This window comes from Vitis vinifera, chromosome 4 (assembly GCF_030704535.1).
Source record: "Vitis vinifera cultivar Pinot Noir 40024 chromosome 4, ASM3070453v1".
In the NCBI taxonomy this organism is placed as follows: Eukaryota; Viridiplantae; Streptophyta; class Magnoliopsida; order Vitales; family Vitaceae; genus Vitis; species Vitis vinifera.
The window spans coordinates 3669443-3685172 of NC_081808.1; the positions used below are offsets into that span (position 1 = coordinate 3669443).

General features: G+C 35.7%; 2 protein-coding genes across 2 annotated transcripts; one reads left to right on the forward strand and one right to left on the reverse strand.

Annotated features, from left to right (window-relative positions):
- The first annotated feature begins 1756 nt into the window (after window positions 1–1756).
- On the forward strand, window positions 1757–9595 carry LOC100267937 (uncharacterized). Its single transcript, XM_002281837.4, has 5 exons — window positions 1757–1993; window positions 3933–6238; window positions 7448–7568; window positions 8253–8312; window positions 8396–9595. The coding sequence occupies exons 2-5, from the start codon at window positions 4044–4046 to the stop codon at window positions 9458–9460; spliced, it is 3441 nt and encodes a 1146-aa protein (XP_002281873.1). The 5' UTR covers window positions 1757–1993; window positions 3933–4043; the 3' UTR covers window positions 9461–9595.
- A 369-nt stretch (window positions 9596–9964) lies between these two features.
- Window positions 9965–14381, reverse strand: LOC100268033 (uncharacterized). The gene is made up of 3 exons (XM_002284536.4): window positions 13543–14381; window positions 12067–12482; window positions 9965–10779 (listed from the first exon to the last, which is right to left on the reverse strand). Exons 1-3 carry the CDS (start codon window positions 13705–13707, stop codon window positions 10341–10343), a joined length of 1020 nt encoding a protein of 339 aa, XP_002284572.1. The 5' UTR covers window positions 13708–14381; the 3' UTR covers window positions 9965–10340.
- Window positions 14382–15730: the final 1349 nt, after the last annotated feature.

A 15730-nucleotide genomic window follows, 5' to 3' on the forward strand; every position in this document is an offset into this window, starting at 1 on the left:
ATAAAAAATATTAACTAATTTTTTAAAAAATTATTGTTCAATTTAAAAAAAATCAATATTTTATAATATATACTAAAATAGTATATATATTTTAAAAATATAGTTTATGATTTTATTATTATAATATTATTCATTTTTGTTGGAAATTTGAGGTTAATCCAAACTATGGTAATCACCCTAGAGAGGGAGGGGGGGGGGGGGTAAATAGGGTGATGGTCTTTTTTTCACAAATTTAAACTATGCAAAAATAAGAGACAATTATATGCAAATATATAATAAACAAAATAAACACAATTGCATATAATTTAAAAGAGTTAGGGAAGAGAGAGTGCAAACACGAGAGTTTATAGTGGTTCGGCACTTCCTTGCCTACGTCCACTCTCCTCAACCTCCTAATCGAGTGAGGGTTCCACTATCTTAAAGCTTCAACCAAGCTTCCAATTTCTTTACAATTGGATTATGGTTCCAATTCACCCTATTGGACTTTTGGCTCCAAGCACCCTTTACACTTCTTCAAGAGATATTCATCTCTTGAACAACCTTTCAAGTGATACCCCTCACTTGAGAAAATTCCTCACAAAGATATACAAATAATGATCTCTCAAAATCCTAGTAATAGAACTTTAGGTTCAAAGATACAAGAAAAACTAGGATTAAATGGTGCACTAAAGATATGCAAGTTTTGGAATAATGGTGCATTCAAAAATACTCTTCCAAGGCTCAAATATAATCAAGAAAGATTTTGGAAGGTTTTGCTTATGAAACAATGAAGTTTGGAGCCTTTTTATAGAAGAAAAAAGTCATATTAGCCGTTGGGGGTTCGACCGGTCGAGCTGGGGGTTCGACCGATCGAGTTAGGGGTCGACCGATTGACTAACTGTTAGGGAAAATGACCGTTGGGCCTCAACCGGTCCTCGACCGGACCTCAACCAGTTAAGGTTCAACCTTGACCGGGAAGAGAAGGCCACTGGGAGAGAGAAACTTTTTGGCCTCCCTCAACCGATTCTCGACCGGACGAGCACAACTGGTCGACCGGTTGAACCGGTTGAGCCATTCTTTTGGCTCAACACTCAACCTTTTTCAATTTAAAACCTTTTAACACAAGTTTGAAAATCATTTAACATAAGGTTTTAGTTGAAAATATGAAATCATCCAATTTTTATATATATTTAAAACAATATTACTCTTGGATGATTTTGGTGCATAAATAAATAATGAAATGCACGAAAGTCCTAGTGCACCAACAACCTTACAAAGATATCTTAAAAAGCTTTGGTCTTGAAAAACGCTTCTCTTCGAGGTGGTCTTCTTCTTCATGATTTCTCCTTGACTTGATTTGTCTTTGGATTGCCACTTTGGAAGTCGTTTTGCCTAATCACACTTGAAATATGATCATTAGTTCTAAACCTTATTTTGTTATCATCAAAATCAAGATTAATCAAACCTTGGTTTCACACTTTTTTTTATTACAAACTATTTTTATTTTTAATAAGATTGGAATTAAATTAAATTAATATTATATAAATTAAATTTATGGTTTTTTTACAACATCAAACTAAAAAAATTTATTTTTTAAAAATAATTGAAATTTATTTATAAATATATATTTAAAAAAAATTTTAAAACAACTTATTTATTTATAAAAATACTTTTTATAAAATATCATAATTTTTTTTTTATATATATATATATTTTATTTATTTATTTATTTATTTAAGCTAAATATTTCTTTTAACAACTATCCCTTCGTGTCATGAGAAATTGCAATGTGACCAAGTTTATCCGACGAAAAGATAATCACACGTGTCAAATCCAGACTCTTCGTGAAACCCTGCTCCGTTTTTGCCACGTACGCGTTCACTCTTCTAGGGTTTATATTGCCATCGTCCGATTCCAGACTCAGACTCCAACCCTAATCTCAGACACAGCCGACTCGCTTCTTCTTCATTTTTCCCTGCATTCTCCGCCTCTGTCTTCCACCGCCTCCGATCAGGTACTCCTCGTCTCCTGATTTTCCATCTTTAGGAGTTGTGTTGATCTAGGGTTTCGATTTGTTAGTTAGGATTAAGTTTTGTTTGTTTTTTTGTTTTTTGTTTCCACTCGTTTTTAGCTGATGCTGTAGCGATTTATTCCGAAGCTAGGGTTTTCTTTCAAGTTGATTTTCCCAAGATTGATTGCATCTGTGTGAAAAGATGTCGTTTTTATCTCGTTCTCTTTCTTGTTTTTGTGTTATGTTTGTCGATGATTAGTCAGTTATTTATTTATTTATATTTATTTTTATCTTTTTCTTCAGCCTTCTATGTTTAAATCTGAGAATATATGATTGGGTGTCTGGATTTGTGCTTGCTGGTGCCCATTTAAAGCATGTGTGAGATGGGTTAGCTTTCGAAAGGATGAAATTGAAAAAGTTCTATCCAAATCCCTTTTTTTAATAGTTTTATTTATTTTATTTATTTATTTTTTATTTTTTATGGTAGAGAAGTTAATTCCATGATCATATGTTTCGTTTTTAGAAAATTTTGTTGGGAAGTGCACTGTGATGCCTGCAATCCTCCAGAAAATTTATTGCGGTTTGGGGCACCTGAATGATTTCTTATCTATCCATTTGGATCGAATTCCTCTTGTCGCCGTTTATATCCATCTGGATTTTGCGGGTTTTACACAATTTTCTGGGCTTATTTGTTTGTGATACTTTTCTTGGTTTATAGAGTTAGTGCTACCTCTGATACACCTGTAAACTATGAGTGATTAAGTAACCTAAGCTTTGGCTGGTATGGTACTATGTCAAATTTTAGACTTAAAACACAAGCCCTTTCTTATGGATTCAGGGATTGTGGAGGAAATAAATGGGCTGATTTAGATGGTGTATGGTTCCCTTGTTTTTATTTGGTTAATGAAAATATCATTCAGCTACCCAGCATGAGTGACAAAATGGAATGCTCTTCAGCTGCTAACAAAAGTTGAATTCGTTATCTGATATAGTTTGGTTTTTTATTTCTAGCACTGTTCTAAGCCTAGGCTTCTTTCCATTCAACCTGAATTGGATTTGACTTATTAATGTAGATCCGTTGTGCTTGCATTTGAGCAATATTTTTGGGAGAACTAAAAGAAATGAAGCTGATGAAAGACACTTAGAATCCCAATTACTTCATTGTTATTGATGAATAATAATTTTTTTTTCATTCATAATTTTGTACTTAGCTGTAGCTGCTTTATTACACACTCTTGTATAATAATAATTATGCCCGCCTTTTACTTGCTTGTTCACACGAGCATAACTGGTGCTATGATTGTATTTGACAACTTGTGTGTAAATTTCAATGTATTTCGTTGGAGCTTGTTGCAACTCATGGAAAATTAGGTGTATATTGCTTGGTTCTCAGATCATATTTATTTAGTGGAAGTATCATAATGTCAGATCTTCAAAGCAGTATATATGTTTGGGAATTCAAGTTTGTGGATTTTTTTTTTTTTTTTTGGTTTAAGTTAGATGATGTTATTCAGAATTGTGAACTATGCATTTCCAAAAAAGGACTGCTGTGCATGGAAATGTTGAAGGTTGCATAAAAAATATCGGTGGTACCTGAAAGCTTCCTAGACTCCTGGTAATTAAGTATGAAGGTAGTTTTTGAACCAGTGTTGTTGGATCAATTTAGTAAACTTAGCTGCCAACATTATTTTTGTGTGCATGTCATTTCTACTGGTTGAGAAATAATTAATTCTGTTGAGTCTGTGATCCAGCTTTGTGCTATATGATTGATGTGATTATTCACTTTGTTCTTAATTTTTTGGGGCTGAATTTGCTTGTCCATTTTTATAAAGGTGTTATATTTTTGTCCACCAATCATTATAATAGTGTGGATTTGAAGGTGTGTAGCCAAACGGATATCATTTTTCTTCTGAATGCAGATTTCTTTTTGTTTGTGTTTCAGTGATGATTGAACATACTACTGCCTATGTGAATTTAGTTTACTAAGTTGAGGAGCTCCTTGGAGGTCCATATTGCAGTTGTATTTGCACATGTTTTATGGTGCTAGCTCAACATGTCCAACAATCTTGTATCAGAGCAGTTATCACTACCAAACCAGCAAATGGCACAGCTGGAACCCACTTCCAACAACTTGGACTCGTCAATGCCCAACATGCAAATGGGACAAATCAGAACCTTGCCCAATGACCATGGATTACAGCATCTATCAGTATCAAGCAAGCAAATGGAACTGTTGGAGCCTATATCTTGTACTCATATGCCTCCAATGATACCTGTATCAAGTAAGCAACTGGGGCAGATGGAACCAAGGGCTAATAATCTGGTGGCACAACAGTCTTTAATGCCAAACAGGCAACTGGAAGTGGTGGATTCAAATTCGAATAATTTTGGATTACAGCAGTCTTCAACACCTAATAAACGGAAGGTACCAATGGAACCTATATCTAATAGTCCTGGAGCACAGCAGATATCAATGCCTAACAAGCGGGTGGCACAAATGGAGCATAGACCATGGTTACAGCAATTATTTGTTCCCAATAAAAAAATACCAGTGCAGGTTGCACCCAACACTCCAGGTTCACAGCATTTAACAGTACCGAATAAGAAAATGGTGCGTACAGATTCCATGTCTCGTAAATCTGCCCCTCAGCAAGTAGTAACTCCAAAAGGTCAAACCACCCAGATGCAACCATCTCCCAAGGTTCGATCGGAGTCATTTGAATCTGTGAGGACTAAGCTGAGGGAATCATTAGCTGATGCATTGGCCTTGGTTTACCAGCAGCAAGATAAACCTCCACATATGGAAAAGAATTCTAAAAATGAGGCTACAAATACGAGCATTCCAAGGCAGTCACAGGAGGACTCTGAGCCTGCTGAATCTGCTTCTACTGCTGTTAATATTGTTGACCAGGTTTCTGAAAAGCCTAGTGAGACTTTGCCATCCAAAGAAGATTGTTCTGCTCAGAAGTGCAATGATGGTCAAAGTGCTTCCCAGGAGACTCTTACTAATGAAAACAATGGGGATTATGCGCAGAACTGGAAGTATGACAGGCAAGAATTCCAATTGAATACTGTGTTGCCTGATGCGGAAAGTTCTTTTAGTGACAACTTCTTTGTCAAAGATGAGCTTCTGCAGGGAAATGGGCTCTCTTGGGCACTGGATCTAGACACGGAGGTTCCAGAACCAAAGGAAATTTCCACTGCCAAAAATGAAAATTTGGATGGTAAAGAGGTTGTAAATGAGGGGCAAAAAACAGTTCAATCTCCACAAACTTTGGCATTTGAAATTGAAGCAGAACTCTTTAAATTATTTGGAGGTGTGAATAAGAAATATAAAGAAAAGGGTAGGTCTCTTTTGTTCAATCTAAAAGATCGTAATAATCCAGAACTGAGAGAAAGAGTTGTGGCTGGTGAAATTTCCCCAGAACGGTTATGTTCTATGACTGCAGAGGAACTTGCTTCGAAAGAGCTGTCTGAGTGGCGAATAGCAAAAGCAGAAGAGCTTGCCCAAATGGTAGTTTTGCCTGATTCAGAAGTAGATATCAGGCGATTAGTGAGGAAAACACATAAGGGTGAGTTCCAAGTAGAGTTTGAGCAGGATGATGGTGCCTCAGTGGAGGTTTCTGTTGGAACAAGTTCACTTACTCGAGTCAGACCAAGAACCAAAGAGAAGGAAGCTCGTCGTCCCTCTGAACCTGATGGAACCAAAAGCAAAACAAATCTTATAGAGGAAAAAGGTAGTTTAGATCAGCCGGATACTCCTTGTAGCCTTACTATTCTTCCAAATGAAGACCCTGATTTGATGCAAGGGCTGATGGGGGATGAATTTAAGGATGAAGAATTTCTTCCTCCAATTGTCTCTCTGGATGAATTCATGCAGTCTCTTGACTCTGAGCCACCATTTGAAAATTTACCGGTGGATGCTGAGAAAGTGACACCTGCCTCGGGCAAGGACAACTCAGGGGTTAATGTATCTCCAAAGGGCCCTGATAGTACACTAAACAAGCCTGATAAAATGCATGAAAAAGATGCAAAATCTGATGCTAATGAGAAACCTAATGATGGTCACGTACAATCAGAAACCTCCCTGCCAGGTGGTACATCTAAGAGTAATGAGAAATCAAGTCACGTTCATATGCAATCAGAAAGTGCCCCTCATGTTGACCAAAAGAAGGGTGATTATGTCTGGGAAGGCTTACTTCAGTTGAATGTCTCATCCATGGCCACAGTTGTTTGTTTCTTTAAAAGGTATGCCTTGTCTGTTAAATTCTGGTCTTCCAAATTGTTACATGTTATTTCTTGTCATGAAATTGTTGTTTATGAGTTGATTCAACCTTATAACACGCTTGCGTTAAGTTATCTTAATAGTGTTTAAGATGTATTTGCAGTTTGAAATGTCAGCAATTATACCAGCATTTATCTCTCATCTGGGAAGAAAATTTGTGAGACCTTCTTGTGATCAGACTATTTAATTAATCGGGTTGGAAATCTTTGCCCTGAACGCACCCTCTTATTGCATCTGATGAGCTAAACCCATTGAAATTGAAATGCTTATGAGAGCAAGTAATTGATTCTTGCATTATCTACTAATTGTTATGCTATATCCATCTCTGCTGAAGAAAGAATACTTATTCTCAACTAAGAGAGATATTGCATGGTATTATTAATAAGCCAACCCAAGAATAAACTGGCATAGGTTATGGTTGGGTTCATAGATAGCAAAAAGCACCGCCTCTACTCATCCAATGTTTATTATTTGATTAGCCCCTTTGTTTCATGCTATATGAGGAAACCAATGATATTTGGTCTTGTAATTTTGCAAATTGCCAACAGTACTCATAAAAATTGTGTTAGGTGGGTTTAGTAATGAACCTTCATAGGAAATGTGTGATGGGGTTTACTATTGGTTAAATTCATTATTCTATTATCCTGTCTAGCCATTTTATGCTATATTAGTGAATGAAAGATGCCTATTCTTAATTAATTCTGTGGATCACATGTGTGCCTGTCTGCTTTGTTTACCAATTATTTCTAGGTATGGAACTTTCACAATGTTTGTTTGGAGCTATGCATTTTACCTCCTTTGCCGGAAACTTTCTTCCCCCTTGAGTGTACTATATTTCTTTGTATTTCTTCCCACTAGTGAGGTTTGACACTAGGTTGCTCTTTAACCTTTTTGTACATCCTTGAAGAATTGCTTGTCCATCTTATATTTATCTTTTTAAGATAAATGACGATGGTTGTTTCTATTCGAGAAAAAAAAAAAAAAACAATGCTTGTTATGATATTGTCTCCTGGTTTTAATGATATTAACCAACCAGTTACAGTTTTTTAGTTTATAAGTGTTGCTGCTTGGCAATATCTTGGTTGAATAGTGGAGTTTCTTGAAAGGGGTATACCTCTGATTCTGTGTGGAAGTTGTCATGGTTTCTTGCTGATCCGATTTTCTTGTTACAGTGGTGAAAAAGCATCTACAAAAGAGTGGCCTGGTTTTCTTGAGATCAAGGGAAGAGTCAGACTTGATGCATTTGAGAAGTTCCTCCAAGAGCTTCCTATGTCTCGAAGTCGTGCCACCATGGTATCTCAAGTTCTCCCCCTATTTACTATTGTAATTGAGCTACTTGTCCCAGTTTTATGCTGCTGTTCTGTCAATTCCTGCCCATTGTTGATACGGTGCAGGCCCTTCCCATTCATAGTGAATGGCATTTTGTCTAGAATAATGAGAGTGTATATCTGCTTTTCTGTGAATGTGAGAAGAAATATGATGGAGGAAGATGAATATTTCTTTTTTCTCAATGAACGAGTTCTTTCTTTTAAGGACGTTAGTGCTCACCATAGTTTTCCAGAGATTGTTGTGGCTAATGAAAACCAAATGGAAACAAATTCTCTGATTTTGTAATTTTTCACAAAAAAAAATGAAAAGTATGATTAAGGTGCTGATCACATTAAATTGTGAAGCAGTCTATGAGTTATCCTACTTAAAAGACATTTTTTTTTTCCAGTGGAAGAACACTAAGAAAATAGAAGAATGGAAATGAGTAATTGATGTAGCTAAAGAGTGTTAAATCATGAAACTCAATAGCCAAAACCTTACACTAACAGGTGAAAATCGAAAAAATTGTGAAACACTAAGGCAATGGGAATACCTACAAACATGGAAATCTCCTCTATGCTTGTGTAGAAGATTTACATTCTCTTTAACAAGCTACAAATGATGATGTATTTTTGGGTTGCTATTGATGTTGAAATTCTTGTTCTGTAGGTTGTCCGTTTTGCTTGGAAGGAGGGATCCTCAGAGGATGGGCGTGCAAACCTTTGCGAGGTAACATACTTCCCCCCATATGATTTTAAGTCGTCTTGGCCTGCAACTACCTCATACTCACTGCAACACACCATCGTGTGCAGGTGGCTGATTCATATGTTTTGGATGAGAGAGTGGGGTTTGCTGAGCCAGCACCTGGCATGGAACTCTACTTTTGCCCACCTCACACAAGAACTCTGGAAATGATCAGCAAACACCTTTACAAGGACCAGACTGAGACACTTAATTCTACTGATAATGGCCTAATTGGTGTTGTTGTATGGAGAAAAGCTCAATTAACTTCAACAATATCACCAAACTCATCTTCACTGCATAAACACGGCACAAAGAAACAACACTTTTCAACTAGGAGACACCATGAAAAAGATGCTAATATGAACTCCAATTTCACATCCAAGCCCTCACACCCTCTGGGCTCTGCTCCCAACATACCTGAACCCTCAACCGATGATGATGATGACATTCCTCCTGGGTTTGGCCCTGCGGCTTCCCGGGATGAAGATGACCTGCCTGAATTCCAATTTTCGGGTGGCTCAAACTCATCAACTGCGCCTTTCTCTGCCCGAACCACCCCTGGGGGCCCAGGAGTGGCCCCCTTTAATCAGCCTCCCCATAACTCACCCCGCCCTGTAGAACAGATGAGACAGCTGATCCAAAAATATGGGCAAAGTGGAGCCCAACCAAGTTCAGGGAACTGGCGGGACAAAGGCAGAATAATAGGGCATGTGACTCAGCCATGGGCTGATGATGACGACGATGATATACCAGAATGGCAGCCACAAGCCCCCCAACAGCAGCTCCAGCCCCCACAACCAACACCTCCAGTTTATGGTTTTCAGGCGCAGCCGGTGCTGCCCACCCATATGCAACAGCATTTGGGAGCAGCACAGCCCCAGCAGCCACTGGGACCATTACCAACCCCTCTGTCAATGACTCTGCAGTCCCTGCAATCATCAGTGAATCTGGTACAAGCCCCACAAAACCCTCCTACCCCTTCATGGCAGCAGCAGCAGCAGCAGGGTTCTTGGTGGGTTCCCCCATCTGGTCCCCAAGGCCTTCCCTCTGTCCAGGGAAATGCTCCTTATCCCGGTACTGGGCAGACCGGGATAAACTGGAGGCAGGATGTACCTAGAAGCAGAGGGTTTTAAGTTGATGTTTTGTAAATCCTTAACTTGTTTCCCTCTAGAAATGTTCAGTTCTGTACCCATAAATCTCTGTACATGGTTGCTTTAGTTGTCACAGTTTTTGAACTAGTTTAACAAAAAAACTAAGTTTTAGTTTAATTTCGTTGCCGGTTTCTCTTGAGCTCTTTTTGATGTGGATCCTTTCATTTCATTCATTGATTAATTCTATGTACTTGCCCATACAAAATCAAGAGGGAAAAATAAAAAATAAAAAAGGGTCCTCATGAATTTAGTTTCAACATGAAGTCATCTTGTGGGTCATAGTGGAATAAAAGTAGCCCTTGATATTAGTACCATTGTGTCATTTACTGTTGAGAAAATGTCTTTCTTTTCGCTTGGTCTTGAACTTTACAAAATACGTACAACATTGGGGCCACCATCTTTATCTTCAGTTAGAATTCAATGTTGCTTTGCATCCATTTTTATTTTCTTTTTTCTTTTTCCAATACACATTTCATAATCCATTACTGAATTCTAATTATCAAAATCTCTCTATATCAACTATTTTTCTTACATATGCGCTTGCTAAGAATCCATGTTCTTTGTAGTGAACCATATCATACATACGGTATTAAGCAAATACAACCATCAATCAAAAATACATGAAACGTTTACCCACCCCATACATGAGAAAACTGATGATGAAATCAGAGAATACAGGGAGAAAAAAGGGAAAAAAAACCTATAGTGGAACGGGGATATTGCTGTATAATCCATCTCTATGATAAAGCCAGGTAGGGTTCTCTGCAAATGGGACAACACTATACAATCCATGTTTCCGTCAACAGTATGGAGGGCAGCCTTGTTGGTATATCATCTTGTTAATCTGAAGCATGGATCACAATCAACCTCCCAAGGCACGTCGGAGTCCTGCACGTTGCTCAGGAGTCAATCTTGTCGGGAACTTCACTTCGAATTTGATCCTCAGATCACCCCTGTTACCTGGTTCCTTCACAATTGGCATTCCCTCCTTAGCAACAACAAGTTCATAACCAGGAGACACAATATCTGTAACTGGGATTGTTAGATTACGGCCATCCAGTGTAGTGAGGGTTACTGCAGTCCCTGCAAGTGCCTCTGCTAGTGATACCTTATAGTTCATGACTAGGTCGTTGCCGTCTCTCTTGAAAACATTATCAGGCTTTTCATCAATCACAAATACAAGGTCTGCTGCTAGCTGGTTCAGCTGTTCATTCCCTTTATCTTGAAAAGTGACTTTTGTTCCTTTCTTCCACCCGGGCTTCACTTCAATGATCAATATTTCTGTTTCTGGCACTAACCGACTGTAAAACATTTTTTTGTTTGCAAAACTAATCAGCAAGTAGAGAGGCAATTGAATTTAGCCTAAGCTTGCTTAGCCATGTGTGTACAAAGTAGTCAACTGTATTGTTATAATCGGAGTCGTATATAGATCATCAGCAAATTAACTAGACATTCAACAATGTAAACAGGTTGTAACCAAGAAATGAGTAACAAACATTAGATTGGAACACGCATCTATACAAAAAAATAACTACAATAGTCACAGAGAGGAATGTAAAGAGGGTGGCTTTTGTTATGGTTCCAGAGCATGATATCAATTATATGATTCCGCAATAAGTAATGAGATAAAGAAAAAAAAAAGATGGGGGTGGGGGCGCGAGTGAAATCAATGTGTGGAAGTGGTCTGCAGTGCAAGAAATATGCAATGGGGCAATTGATTTTACATAAATATAATGAACAACTCGATAAAAGCAAATAATCGCAATTTTTTTTATTAGATTGGTGGACTCTAAGTAGACTTAAAACATCTTAGTCCAGGTCCCCCTATTGCAAATCCAGGCAATGGTGCTCTTTGAAGGCTCTGTCTTGTCATTTTTATCCAATAGTCTACTTGGATGAAGCCGAAATTATCATTATGTGGGTTGTTAATATGCTACAAAAGGAACCAAGTATATGAACAGGGGATGCAGAATCATATCTCAAAGAATGATAGAAAACAGTCCCCTTTGCCTTCTTGTATTTACAGCAACAACAGAACATTTACAAAATTAAATAAGAAAAAGAAAAAAGTCACAACTTCCATTCTATATATGTTGAAATAAGTAAATAATTTGATTCTAAGGACCACCAAATTATTGTCATGGAAGTGGGGAAATAATGAACATATTCAATGATTTAAGTTCAATAGCCATACAGAATATTTGGGTAGAGGAAGTTGTAACAAGGTATACCTCATCCTTTACAACTACATCACATGTTATGTTAAGTATTTGGCTAATGGCCTTGTCTTGTTGAGTTTTAGCCGGCTTAGAAGAAACCCATTCCATAAAGCATCTGTCTTTCATAGAAAATTTTGGTGAAACTTACAGTGATATGTAACTGAACTTGTTAGACACACATTCCTATGCAGACTGGATTATTATATGACTACTTGAGAACAGTTTTGTCATACAAGTCCATCTAGCACTATAACATTATATTGTCCAGGGTTAGGTATAAGGTAGCCTTTGTTCCTAATTAACCTGGATAGGTAAGACCCAGAGAAGAAAAAGATGGCTAGGCATGGCGACAGAATAGAATAAACTTACCCATTAGCATCGACAACAGTCCTGGATATCTTCATTTTCCTTGTTGATCCTGTGTACAGCTCTGCAAGGGTGCATGGCAATTTGTTCTCCACTGGTGGCGGTTTCCTAAGCCTGACACTACCACCGGTGCCCTCAGTATACGAACGGAAAGCACTTTCACCACCACCAAATCCCCCAAAAGTGCCTCCTCCTTCTGACTGGAATCTCATGGACCTTCCATGTGCTGCTGATCCAAATCCGAAAGGATTACTCCCAAAGAATTCAGCAAAAATGTCCTCAGCATTCCGAGGAAAAAACCCGTTTGCATCCCCACTCCCAAAGGGGAATCCACCACCACTGCCAGGAGGTGGCATGTCTTTCAACCCTTCTTCACCATGCTGATCATAAACCACCTTTTTCTGCGGATCGCTCAAAACCTGTATCAATAGAATCATCAATTTAACAAAGTAAAATTCTCAATTCCCCGGAAACTGTCAGTAAAATCTCACTTTCTTAGTTTGAAAAACAGAAAAATTATAAACTCAAATGCTTTACTTGATGAAAATGGAGCACCTTCAATTTTAAGGTGTCTTGTGTCATCGGAATTCATTGAACTGGTTAGATATAAAAATAAAAACATTGCTTCTTTATTGTCAATCTATTACTGGAAATTCAATGCATAATCTCACCATCATTTGGGATGCATTACTATTTAACAAAAAACATATCACATCTAATGGGAGAGCTTGTAAAAGGTATCATAATGGCATTTTTCATAGTCTAATAATAGTTCCTGGAAATCTAAAACAGAAATCAAAATCCCATATTTTTTTTCCAATCCCTCTATTTTCTGAATCACCAAGGCATGAGTAATATTCAGAAAACAAATGAAAGGAAAATGTTGTAAAAATTGGAAGAAACAGAACCATAGGACTTAGGAGGAGGAGAATTTGGGAGGAAAAACATTTACTTCATAGCATCCCAAATCTGCTTGAATTTGGTCAGATTCTTCATTGCTAATCATTCATTATCATAATTATTAGTTATTAAAAGGTGGATGATATAATTAAATGACTTCATTTTGTGTTTCGATTTATTTTTGAAACCCAAAAAACAATTTGTCTTTTTCCCCTTTCTGAGCATCCAAACAGGGTGAAAGGCTCTCTACATATATAAACACAGAAAGAGAGAAATAACAAATTGATAAAAAAAAAAAAAAAAATCAAATTGCATTTTCTTCTCCCTCTTCCTTCCATTTCTCAGCAACCAAACGGAGATGCTTAAGGTTTAAAATTTAAACTATAGAGAAAAAAAAAACCCAAAAAAAAAACAAAACAAAAGCCTAATATTTTATTTTCCTTCCTTTTACATCAATTTTCTCAACAACCAAACAAGGGCCTAACGCCCAAAAATCGAACAAGAGAGAGAGAGAAGAAAAAGAAATGAACATAGAAAAAAAACCGACAAAGAAGAACAACAAAAATTTAGGAATGAAACCTCATAAGCCTCAGAGATTTGCTTAAACTTGGCTTCAGCCTCCTTCTTGTTATTGGGATTCTTATCAGGATGCCATTTCATAGCCAACCTTCTGTATGACTTCTTGAGATCTTCATCCGTTGCATTCTTTCCTACCTTCAATACGTTGTAATAATCCACCCCCATTTTGACCCCAAATCATTCAAAGACAAACAAAACCCTAATCACAAAAATCTCTGATCTTTAATAGCATTCCACAATTCAAGATCATGAATCAAGACACCATCTTCTCTCTCCAAAACATTCAAAACTCTTTTACATGTCTAGATCATCATCAAAATCAAATCCAATCAGAATCTTAATGATGATCTTCTCTTTCTGGTTTAGTAAATATCACTTTCATTCTCTCTCTAGGTTAAAGAAAACAAAGCCTTAAAATAATCGAATTCAGGATTGGGTTTCGATAGGCGCAAGTAATGGAATACAATTTTAGCCTTTTCTCTATTTTTCCTTTTTCCAATCTCAGAAGATAGAAACTGATTTTTTTTTTTTCTAAATAAAAAAAATAAAAAATAAAAAATTAAAATAAATAAAAGAATGGGTTTTGATTTTCCAACAAGTTTTTAATGGAAGGTAACTTAACATCTTTGGTGGATCCATTAATTAATTAATAGCTTTGTTCTTATACTCTTAAGAAATTGATTGCTTTCATGCTATGCCCACTCCTAAGCCCCACCAACATTAAAGCCCAATATGGTCACTTCAAAATAAAAATTACAAATTCTTTCTTACTTTTCTTTTGAAAAAAAAAATAAAAACCCATATTTTCTTTCAACCACCGATTTTTTAGAGGATTTGGGTTCGATATGCATTTCATGTATCCAACAAAACAAATCGAGACCTCATGTCAAACCTTTAATACTATGTTGAAGTATCAATTTGACTAAAAGTATAAACTTACAAGAGATTTAGGGTCTATTTAATAATTATTTTTTAATAATTTTAAATATATTTTACAAATAATTTTTATACTTAATGCTTTATTTTTAATTATTCTATATGTTTATATAATTATTTCTTAAAACAATATAAAAAAAAACAAGTAAAAAAAATAGAATACAACTAAAAGATGTTATTTGAAAATATCATGTTTTCTATTCTTAAAAACAAAAAATATAAAACAGTTTTTTGTTATCAAATACTTTTTTTATATTTTTTGTTATGAAGGACAAAAAACTAGTTATTCTTAAAAACAGTTGCAAAACCATTGCCAAATTGACCTTAGGTTCTATCATAAAATTACTTTGTATATTTAATTTATTTTATAAATAAAAATATTTATAAAATTTTTAATTATATAATATGTGGATTAACAAGGAAAAAAATCCTCATTGATGCTCTTGTCATCATATCAATACACTTTCTTTATTAAAATACTCTATCTTTTGATAGCACTTTATCTTTACAAATTGACATCAATAATAAAACAACAAATTTCAATTTTTTTTTTTACTTTTGTAATTAAAACTAAAAAGAATTTAAAATATAATTTAAACTCTTTCCCAATATTTATTTTTTATTTATTTTCTATCTTATATACTAAAAAATATATAAAATGAAATTGTATATAATTAAAGAGAACAAATAACACAAAAAAAGGAAAAAAAAAAACATGTTTTCATATGTTCATATGAAAAAAAAAAATCATAAAATTAGTATCAAAATTTATAAAATACAAATTTCAAGCGATCATCTAAAAATAATTAGTATTTCATTCACTTTTTGATCAAAGATGGTACATTTGATCATCTAGGTAAAATAGTACTTTTTAATGATATAAATACTACATTTTAACGGTTCTTGATTAAATTTTATGGTCGCTCTTGACTAATGGATTAATTTCTATCTATGCTCCCGACTAATTTTGTATATGCAGGACATCCACATGTGTAATAGGAAATTCTTGGGAATTAGTTTACAACTCAATCTATATCCAAAATACAAACACTACAAAGTATATAACAAAAAAAATTCATCATCAATCAAATAATAATACGTCTACAACTTAAATCTTATAGTTTTATACCCGAATCTTATTTAATTTAATTTTACCACATATGAGGTTTCATGGTTTTGTAGAATGATCTCATCTCTTTATACATTGGACTCATTTATTCATCCGTTCAAACATTCATTCAGTGACTTATAT

Bases quoted from the DNA above. Each gene is read 5' to 3' on its own strand.
- LOC100267937 (XM_002281837.4), top strand. From the start codon at position 4,044: ATGTCCAACAATCTTGTATCAGAGCAGTTATCACTACCAAACCAGCAA. The intron at 7,569-8,252 runs GTATCTCAAGTT...CTTGTTCTGTAG, and splicing joins CTCGAAGTCGTGCCACCATG to GTTGTCCGTTTTGCTTGGAA. The intron at 8,313-8,395 runs GTAACATACTTC...CATCGTGTGCAG, and splicing joins GGCGTGCAAACCTTTGCGAG to GTGGCTGATTCATATGTTTT.
- LOC100268033 (XM_002284536.4), bottom strand. From the start codon at position 13,707: ATGGGGGTGGATTATTACAACGTATTGAAGGTAGGAAAGAATGCAACG. The intron at 12,483-13,542 runs GTTTCATTCCTA...CTATTGATACAG, and splicing joins AAATCTCTGAGGCTTATGAG to GTTTTGAGCGATCCGCAGAA. The intron at 10,780-12,066 runs GTAAGTTTATTC...AATGTTTTACAG, and splicing joins ACTGTTGTCGATGCTAATGG to TCGGTTAGTGCCAGAAACAG.